Source organism: Pinus tabuliformis, chromosome 5_2 (genome assembly GCF_031772625.1).
Source record: "Pinus tabuliformis cultivar Carrire ecotype Pingquan chromosome 5_2, CPIR1, whole genome shotgun sequence".
NCBI lineage: Eukaryota > Viridiplantae > Streptophyta > Pinopsida > Pinales > Pinaceae > Pinus > Pinus tabuliformis.
Window position 1 is genome coordinate 568,704,276 of NC_142306.1, and position 11,344 is coordinate 568,715,619.

At 38.5% G+C, this 11,344-nt stretch overlaps 1 protein-coding gene across 1 annotated transcript; it reads right to left on the bottom strand.

Moving 5' to 3' along the window:
- Positions 1-6,912: 6,912 nt before the first annotated feature.
- On the bottom strand, positions 6,913-8,469 carry LOC149160232 (uncharacterized). Its single transcript, XM_089434548.1, has one exon. The coding sequence runs from the start codon at positions 8,467-8,469 to the stop codon at positions 6,913-6,915; it is 1,557 nt and encodes a 518-aa protein (XP_089290674.1).
- Positions 8,470-11,344: the final 2,875 nt, after the last annotated feature.

The following is an 11,344-nucleotide window of genomic DNA, read 5'->3' on the forward strand; positions in this document are numbered from 1 at the left end:
CTTTGCTCACAACTTAGCCATATTTTCATTATTGGTTTGATCAAATATCACTGGTGATATGTTTCTTCCACTGTCATTGTTCATTGTAAGCAAATTTTTTGCATCTGCATTCAAATATTTGAAGGCAATGTCCTAGTTTATTGTAAAATCCATTTACATAAAAGAGACACTTGCAGTCACTATAGGAAAAGCGTATCATCATTTGATATATTGATTGATCTAGATTCTATAAGAAGGAAGCTGGGTAGAATGTACCATATACGTGAGCTCCAGCTTGAATTTCAGAACCCCAATATCTCAATACAGCATTAACATATATACAATTACTAAGGTTTGTGGATCTGCAAATCTCTTGATCCTTTCTATAACTTGTTGTCAAGCTTCTCAAAATTAAGCAAATTGAGACAAACAAATAACAAATGTGTCATCCTTTAATCCTTGCAATGTAACTAAGATGGCAGTCGGAATCATGATTGGCCTCTGGAAAATGCCCTTTCAACCAGTGAATTCAATACCAAAACTAAGGATTGTAAGAAGATCCATCCTTGAGTTCTCTCCACTGGTGAATGACTAATTAATTAAAGTATAGAATATCTACTTCTATTTGGCAATAAAACATATTCCTAGGAGATCTTTGATATGACCAATGAGGAAGTTTAATCTAGTTTCCATTGACAATATCACAATCATAAAACAAAGTGCAAAGAGAATATTGCTTGCCCATCCATTCACTGTTCAATCTCATTTCTATGAACATATATGCCTCACATTCATTACAGAACCCTCACATTGTTATGACTACAATTCAATGACTTTTGTTGGTGCAATTAAAAACATTGTGTGATAGATGCAACAAAAGGTGATAATGCCCATCATAGTACTAACATTAAGGTATGCCATTGATAATCGTTGAGTAATACAACCCTATAATATCTTGAATACAGCTCAACTATGATGCAAAGAATATAGTGAAAAAATCTTTGGGCCATATACCAATTGTTATGAGAATAAGAACAGCCAATAAAGCTGGTGGATTTCTGGAAAAGCTCAAAAATTTCAACTGTATTATTTTTCCAAGAAAATGTTACGACATCCCTAATCCAATAAATCATTCATGGGAGTTTAAACACCCTAAGTAGCTAGAAGCTTCCATCTTTGACCTGCTTCTCCAATCCATGAATGCCTTGATAAGCATTTCTTCTAGGGCTTCATCTTCCTCAACTTATTTGGGGAAACTCTATGTTCCACTCCTTATTACTCACATATATTAAGTGGTCCTTTTAATAGTCCTTATGAATATTGTAATATTACTTAATACTTTCATAGTATAGATGTACAGTATGCCAATAATTTTTAACTTCTCTTCCCACATGCTCTGCTATATGCACTACCCCATCAAAACACTGCATCTTATTACAACTTTTAGGAAAAATAAGGAGATAAACAAACCTAATACCAAGTGGAAGCAGATCTCAATGCACATGCCCAACTACAATTTAAATTGAAGAAACCAACAGCTAACACTTCACCGGAATTAGCTCAGTCATCAACCTGCAAAGGCCAATTTTCATCACTCTTTTGCTGCTACACTGGAGAGAAAGAACAAGTGTAAATATTTGTTTTCAAAATTTGGCTGAGGACACCTGGAGGAAAACCTTCACTGATGGCTGAATCGTAATCTGTTTGTGCTTTTCAGATAGTGTTCTCTCTTCTGTCAAAAGGCCATTTTGTTTTACTTGTTGGACTGTCTCAGAAACCCTTGTAGAATTTTAATTTCATTCATTTGAGAAATGATTCAAAATTACATTCTGCATATACAAACCCTGTGTGTATTCATTTGAGTAAAAAAAAGACTACTGTTTGAGTTCATAAAAGGATCTCTTTTGATTGGAGTATCCAACCATTTACAAGAAACTTGAAAACAAAAAACATAAGTACTGTTAATTACATACGAGGTGAGGTGAGTAAGCTGCTTCACCCAGCAAGAAAATTACTTTCTGTATGGCTGATAAGATAAAAAAAATAGAAAGAGAACAATGATATGAAAATTGTGGGAATTTATGCTCTTGCTACCCCAAAAGGAATGTCCCTGTAAGGCCTGTGAAAGAATTCATAGGCCTGTCCATTATACCCACAGTCCTTGGTCCATATCAAGGCCCTCTTTTGGGAGGCGATTGGTTTCCTCTAGAATAGGCATGAATAATATGTTCCTGCATACTTGTGTTTTGTTGAGACAATTGATTGTGAACATAGAGTCCCTGAAAACATGAATCTGAGTGCATCCCTTTTCAAGAGTGAAAAGCATCAAGTTTTTATAGGACAGAAGCTCTTCCTGATTGTTGGTCCCTTGGCCAAAGCCCATTTTAACTTAAAAATCGTGAGCATCAGAAAGAAAGAGGATGGAACCTCCTCCACTCTGCTGTCCATCTTTCAAGAGCATCTTGAAATTTAATAATCAATTTTTTGCAACTTGATAGGGCATAACTTTTTGTCAGTAGTTGCAATTTGTATTCCTCCAAATGCTTCTATACAAATGTAAGTTTGATCTAGGAGCAACCATATTAAGGTATTATATCAATCAACTAAGGAAGTTAGCAGCTCACAGAGGCGGGGGGGAATCTGTTTTATCAATCAAACTTGGCCAAGGATCATCTTGCAATGCGGTCACGGTTGTTTGTTGTATTGCTTAGATGGTGCTATGCAACTTGGCTTTTAGTTTTACTTATATCTCCCAGTTTTGCATTATGAGGTTGTTAGTTTCCAGTGCCTTTTCCATCCCATCCCTTTTGTTTAATATTTTGGTTTTGCGTTTTTGTCCTTTCATGAAAAGCCTTTGTTTTTCTCAATGTAAATACTAAATAGATGCAATGTGTGTTAAATGCCTAGGATGTTGGTAGCCCAATCTTGCTGAATGGATGTTGTGAAAAACTCTAATATACATAAACAAAATTATATAAATAAGCAAAATTATAAAATGGATTTGTGTTGATTTATATGTGCAGTGGCAATGTCTATCCGCTTGTGATTGCTGCACATCCATCAGAACCTAATCAGTTTGCCATTGGGTTGACTGGCCGTTGTCTCAACACCAGCTTGTAGAAGTTCTTCCATGTTCACATTGTCAACATTGTTATGCCATCCATGTTTGAATAAAAAATCACTTGATTCAGATGTAATTGTTAATTATGATTTAGTTGTAACTTGTTTCTTAATACTAGATGCCCAGCTTGAAACTTAACAGATGCTTTGGTGAACATAATGCTCACTGCTTTCTCGAACTTGGGCGAAATCCAACACATCATCATATTCAAAGATTGGGCTAACTCTAGAGAGAGCACAGAGTCATCTACAAAGTGGAGTTTAAAACATCTTGTAGGCCCCTGATAATGATCATTCCTTCGATTTGCACTTGACTCTAGCTAACCTAGAGCATTAACTGCGATGAAATGTTTTATTGGACAAAGAAAACCCTTTCTGATGAACCATTGCAGAATAACTTGATTGGTTAGCTTCTCAACGTTGTACCTCATTTCTTTTTTGACCTTAGGATACCAATCCATGTCATCATATCTGAAGTAATATACCATTTTAATCTGTGTATGACTTTATCAAAATCAATCTTGAGGAGTAGATCTTCTTGATGAATTTCTCCAGCCCACTAGATAGTTTTCAAGATTAATTTTTTTTGTGGTTAATGCTTCTGCAGGAGTCTTGTAAGCCACGTAATGTAGAATGATTAGCCTGGGATCATTAATTGAGTTCCTGTTGGCCGAGTTGTGGTTTATATTGATGATGCCTGCATTAGTTTGTTCTGCAAGTGGTTCTAGATGAAGAGCTTCCAAGCACACATTTAAAAGGTTTCCCAATGGTGTCTCAGAAACCCTTATAGAATTTTAAGGGGAGACCATCATTCCTTGGATGATGTGCACATTCCCAACACAAATTCCACTCAACACAGCCAATAGAACAGGGAAGTAAGTTACACATTTTCTAAGTAATTTTTCCTGCACTCCAATGGCTTGTGGCTACAACTCTCAACCTTACAAAAATATTGACTGTGACAGAAGAACTGAAAAACTGACTAAAGACCTCCATGCATACCAGGTATTGATGATATAGCCATGAATGAGTAGACACTAAATTGAGAGCTTCCATGAATGAGTAGACACTAAATTGAGAGCTTCTATAATTTGTCTCTTAATTTCTTGATTAGAAGAGGCATGGTTTTCTGTCAACCACTTGGCCATCTTTCATCCACTGTTCATAAATAATATAGTGTATATTACAGCCGATGTAATTGAACACCGAAAACCTAAAATATGATAACTGAGATTCAACTTCAAAAAGAAATTAATGACCATCACCAACTTAGAGAAAACATCAGATAGGCAGAGAATTTAATAAATACAGAAATCCTATAGTCACTGCACGTTTTTCCAAATGAAATGTACAAAACACCCAGCTGGGGACTAATGCTATACTAGCTACAAAATTTTTGAATAAAGGACAGGTGCTTGAGCCCTTCCAAATAGGATCTACTATGTTCTTGTAAGCTTCAAGCCATTTTGACTCCAGAATAAGTTATTCGTTCCATTTTTGCTCCGATTCATAAAAAATTACCCTACTCTCTATTGGAGAGACTTGTGCCAATTGAAACACATTCATACTCACTGTTTGGGCACTGAAGATGAACAGTGTTGAAGTAATCCTGAATTACGAATGAAATACTACTGTTGGTTCCATATGGTCTTGGCAGTTTCCATTAAGATTTCTCTGTGAAGTTTTTTTAAAGCAATTTCTGTCTTGTTTTCCTATATGTACCATTTTATTTCCTAAAGGAATAGTGATGGTACTGTTTTTTCTTTTTGAAAAAAAAAAAAACAGATATACGAGGTTGTGGGCAGGTAGCATAAGAACTATTACAAAATACAAGGGAGCTTTCCCATCATCACCTCACGAATCAAGAAGAAGGTTGAGAACCCTCTAGAAGACCAAAGAGGTAAGTACAATTTCAGTCTAGCAGAAGAACCCATAACTCTTGGAAAGAATTCAGAATGGAACCAACCCAGGTTACAGCATCTCTTCCGTCTCTCAACTGATTGTCCTCTATCACACTAGCATATCTTGCAAAAAAACAATTACCTTTAAATGGTCTTTTTTATATTCCTTAGCCTCTGTTACCTTAGCATTTCTTGCAAAAAAAACAATTATATTAAGTGGTCCTTTTAATAGTCCTTATGAATATTGTAATATTACTTAATACTTTCATAGTATAGATGTACAGTATGCCAATAATTTTTAACTTCTCTTCCCACATGCTCTGTTATATGCACTACTCCATCAAAACACTGCATCTTATTACAAATTTTAGGAAAAATAAGGAGATAAACAAACCTAATACCAAGTGGAAGCAAATCTCAACGCACAAGACCAACTAAAATTTAAATTGAAGAAACCAACAGCTAACACTTCACCGGAATTAGCTCAGTCATCGCCCTGCAAAGGCCAATTTTCATCACTCTTTTGCTGCTACACTGGAGAGAAAGAACAAGTGTAAAAATTTGTTTTCAAAATTTGACTGAGGACAGCTGGAGGCAAACCTTCACTGATGGCTGAATCGTAATCTGTTTGTGCTTTTCAGATAGTGTTATCTCCTGTCAAAAGGCCATTTTGATTTACTTGTTGGATTGTCTCAGAAACCCTTGTAGAATTTTAATTTCATTCATTTGAGAAATTTAACTTTGTTTTACTTGTTGGACCAAGTGTAGTGCCTGTCATGGATCATGTGCTTTTGCTTCCACTTTATGTCTACAATATGAAGAGATTAGAAAAGGGCATTCGAGGAATTTTTTGCCTGCCATCAATGAGAGGAAAGAACCTCATCTTTAACACCTTCCCAGTTGATTGTATTCAAACCAGCTCCTAAAAGCCAACTAATAGCAGGTGGGGAGTTATCAGCTATCCATAACCACAAATGGCTCCTTTCAAGGTGTGTTAGGAGAATATCAATGGAGCTGAAATCCAAAACACTAGCTGAAATAGTAGTAATTTGTCCTAATAGATAACATACAGCAAAAGCCTTGGGTCTTTGTATTATCTTAATCCTGTGAATAGCATTGCACTACATATCACCCATCAACTATAGGAATTTTCTGGTACTCAACTCTGTCTCTGAATTTCCGAGGAACAACACACCTGCCTCCAAACCTTTGTTGCAGAAAAACAAGCAAAGTAAGGAGGAGTGCTCCGCAAGGAATCACAATATCCCAGGCAATCGAGTAGAAATCCAAGTCCGGATTGGCATAGAAGTAAGAACTGCTATACAGTGGTATATACCGAATAACCCGGTATGCATCATATGCATGTGGAATGGAACGTACCAATGTGATTCCAATATAAAAGTATGGTACCAATATTATATCTTTTATGTCAAAGAAAAAGTTTTCCAGAACTTGTGGTAGCAAAAAACCATCGAGGATGAGGCCTGCATAAGCTCTAAAATCTTGCCAGAGAGCATGCTTAGTATTCTTCTGAAAGAAATGTCTGCTGTTAGAATGTGATGCCCCAGACAAATGAACAATACAAGCTATTAGACCTCCAAACACATATAGAGGCAGACAAATATAGAGAACCTTTCTTTCCCAGAACCGTGCAGTCTTCTCACCTGCCACAGCAAGCCTGGCAGTCCAAACTAATTGAAGAAGTCGAAGTTGCAAAAGAAATACTACCATTGTCATTATTCGAACTACAACTTCATTCACTTCTAGCCACCCTCCCCCCAATTGCAAGACATTCTTACCTTTCTGGTTCATGAAAAATGCTTCAAAGTTGAGCAACAAAGGAATCATATGCCCTAAGGTGAGCACAGTGAGCATCAACAGAGAGACAAATGGCAGTACATTTGGATGTCTCCTAACATGCACGAGTTGGATATAGATGACAGAAGCCGTTAGTGAAAGAGAGACAAGTCCCACTAATATGCTCTTTAGAATGTTGCTCCGGATTTAAGGAAGCATACTTGACCTTTATATGAATTTGACAATCCATATCACCTTCAATGTCCCTCCCCGATGAGCCAACATGGCGACATCCAATCATGCACAACAATCCTGTTAGAGGATTATATATGCCCTCTACTAATATAGAAGAGAAATATACAAACGATTCAGTGGCTTGAGAGGTTTCGTCCCACTTCTGTCGAAAGGGCATCCTAAATTTTAAATTGTAGCTGACATTCAACGGGCCACCCCCATGATTAAATCCATGTGTCGCAACAACTCTGTCTAAGGGGCGAAGCTGCAAATCTCTCTCGTATCTATTTCCAACGGTAAATGGATACGCATAACCCTGCATTCTCCACTTCCCAGAATTCTCAACGGAAACATCAAAACCCAGATCCCCAAAGGAGGACCCATCTGGGTACCTTCTTACCTGATTCTTTACCAAAGACATCTCCCCTTCCGCGAATGTCTTATTACAAACCTTCCTCACCTGGTCAAGTTTCGTATACTTGTACTGCAAATTGGGCAAATTCATGATAGTTCCCATTACTCGATCGATTCCAGCAGGACCTTTGAATGTAAAATTCTTAAAATACATAGAATCAATATTACCCTTCTGGCTCTGAACATGACCCACAACCATATACCTATCCACAACGGTTAAAGTCGTCAGAAACTGCATTGAAATGCTGATACCACAATCCTCCTCAGAAAGCTTCTTCAATACTCTTCCGCCATTTTCAATAAGGCAGGCTACCATACACAATTGACCCTTTTCAGCATCAAATACACCCTCCCCAGTCAACATGATCTCTGGCAAGGTAAACCTCAAGCCTGAATTCCACAGATTGGAGAATCGAAAAAACCCATGCACTTGCCCTTGTGGAGTACATTTCAAATTCTCAATCAACATACTGTTCGGAAGCGATCCTCGATCACTCACATTGAATGGACTACAATCCCTTCCACTGCACTCACGGTTCCACACCAAATCTAGAGGCCTTCTCAACGAGCGCAAATTACAGAGAGTGCCACTTTTCAAGATATCTTTATTGGCATCCAAAACATCAGGCTTCCTGACTGAACAAACCCTTTTGGCATCCTCAACCCTAGTGTACTCATAAAACCCATCATACATTGCATAAATTGATATGGGCTCGAAGGAATTCTCTTTATCTAACCTCTCTACAGTCCCATTGATCAAACCACTCACAAGGGTGCTCGTTTTGGAATAAGAAAACTTAACAGAAGCCAAGAAAGTCCTAGAAGAACCGTTCAGAAAATACCTCCCACCCAATCCAAGCATACATATCCTTTGCGATGAATTTGAGTAGAAACCCTCTGCAAAGATCACCAACACTCGACCTCTCGACATCCACCGCGGCGGGCGAGCGAACTTGAAATGGGACGGTGGCCTCTGAAAGTGACGATTGATAGCAGCTGCTCCATACCTCTTGCTTTGAACCATTAAACGCCCCTTGAATTGGTAGACGTCTTCCCGCTCGGTTTGCCACAGATCAGAGACGGAAAACGAGACGGAATTCGATCGTGTGAGGTCACTCTAGTTAAAGATCGGATCTCCTCCCTCGTATGAAGCGTGGTAAAAGGTCAATCCATGGGCTTCTTCGTTGAATAAGCCCTCCTCTTTGTTGACGGCTTTTGGCGCAGGAATGAATTCCTGGCAGTGTTTCGAGTACAATTCATGGTCCAGTGACGCGTTTAGTGGGTTCGCTCCGATGGCAGCCAGTAGAATCAAGATCACCCGCAGATCATTTATTGACAAAACAGGAATAGCTCAATTCAGCCCTGAACTCCTCTTTGAGAACCCAGTATACATCCCTCTCCTCAACTCTAGGCTTCAGCATTGAGCATCCACAGCCACATTAGAGCCAGCAGGTCTGGCTACAGCCCAGGCTGTTTGAGCATCTCAGAATTGCGTCCGCCATGATGAACACCACGAACCTGGACTGCTCAGCCAGAGCCGACTCATCCGACTCATCGAACCGTTCCACCTACCTTCCATTGATCGAACGATTAACAAGCATCTAATCGTCTAACACAACGGATCAACGGCTTAAAACATTACAGGGTGGCATACAGGGAAGTTAATCCCAAAGGGAAACGCCTTACGGCGTAATAACTTATGCTTTTGACTCTTATTAATAATAACTTTACCAAATAGTAAATTTACACTTGATTTATCGGAATGGTGCCAATATCATAACAATTCATGTTGCTTAAGGATTTATGTGTTAATAGTAATGTTAAGTAGATTGATGATCTCTTAGAGCACCAAATTGTAATCTAAAGGAGTAGTCCTGAAACCCCTAACTAGTTGTTGGTTAACTTTTGAAATTTATTTCTCACCTAAGCTAAATTTTGTTTTATGCTCAAAACCCTAAAATTTAATTTTTGAGAGAATTTTCTTGCTACCTTTTTTATTTAATTTTTGAAAGGATAAGAATTCCTTGTTATCTTTAGTGGAAAACATGTTATGTATGCCAAGCCAAAAATGCCTTAAAGGTCAAATGTGTATAGATATTAATGCATTTGAAATTGTAATTGTCTTTGGTTACCTTTTTTCTCTCATCATTACCAATTCCTTGACTCAAAGCTTATCCTTTTGTCAACTTTATCAAGCTAAGAAAACCATGCAATGAAATGATCTTGCTAAATAGCACCAAATAGGTAATGTTAGTTTGATCGCCTATGGTTGAGTTAGAAGTTCTACTAGCTATGGCTATATTTTTCTCTTATGTATAAGAAGGAAGTTGGTAAAAGAGTGTGTTGACGGTGCTGGACTCGCCAACATGTCAGGGGATCTCCCTGGTAAGAAGTCCCAATTAGAACTCAAACCATTTGGTGTAGGAGTCCCAGCAGTGGGTCGTACAGTAATGCCTTGACCATGATTTCACACAAAGGCAAGTAAGATAACTCTCTTGGCAGAAAGGGTGTGACATATGCAGTGGACCAAGGAAGGTGCATGAGAGGTTCTAACACACGGGAGTTGAAATGAGTTCGCCCCTTGGAAACCTGTGATAGAACGGAGTTAAGAAGGGAACACATGATAAAGGATGCATCATGACATGGAAGGAAAATTAGCAAGCAATCCAAAGTGATGGTTAAAAAAACAACACATTTCAGAAAGATTCATACATACATACATAGAAATAGTTATACATGCATGCGTAAGTAAACAAATACATATATCATTTAGAGTAAACAGATAGTTGAAATACAATACAACATATGCATGAAATGTGCTAGCTCTTATTATATTAAGAAGTGTAAGTTCTAGTCATACAATACATCCATGTCCAACCACTAGTTCCGACAATGGAACATTACAGCCACAACCACCTGCTCCTCCAAAGAGATGTACTAGCTCTGCGTAGTGGAGAAGCCAAGGCTCATTACAATACTATCCAATCTCTCTCTAAGATAGTCCTATCAGAAGCTTGGCTGACCAAAAGCCTTTACAATGAGTTATGAGGGACTATTTATAGCAAAGGGTGGGGTGACCCTTGACATTCCCCTTTGTGACAGTTCATCTACCCTCATGACTCTTCATCTACTCTATGATTGTTACGTCCAACTATCGACACTTGAACTTACACTTGACAAGATGTTACATTACAATGCACATGTACCCATGTGAGACAAAATGGATTGAGAAAGCCTTACTAGACATCACTATGAATTGGAAAATTGTTGGAAGACCAACTCTTCAACATCTTCATTGTGATTGATAGTAGCAAACTAATGCCAAGATCGGTAGACCGTTATGGTGTCCTTATGCTCCAAGGTGACATATTTCTAGAACCTGACTCTTACCTCTATAGAATAAGGGTACACTGCTCAGGCTCCTCTGTCCAACTCATCTGAAAGCATGTGCATCATTGTCTTCAATGCAGCCAGACCAAAAACATACTTGTGCATGATGTCTACACTGATGGGAAAGTCTGGGCTAGTGGCAATGCGCATCAACTCATCAAAGTATGATTCAAGCTCTAGTTGGACCTGTGCCTTTGTCTTCACCTAGGTGAGAGTCCCAATAGATGGGATCGCATGTGCACACACCACAACATCCATACTCTTGAATACATGTGCATGGGAAGCCTGTAGACTAGTGATGAGTTGTAAGAGCTCTTCATAGTTCTGAATCTGACTTCGGATGTGTGCCTTCAGCTCGACCGCTCTGGGCTTCATCATCTTAGGAAAGTGAAGTGGGGCTCCCTTGTATCTCATCATCCATGTTTGCATGTAATCAATAGCAGCATGCACGTTCGAAAAGATACATGTTCTTCTAACACATCGCTACTACCATCCATTGAGATGGATGA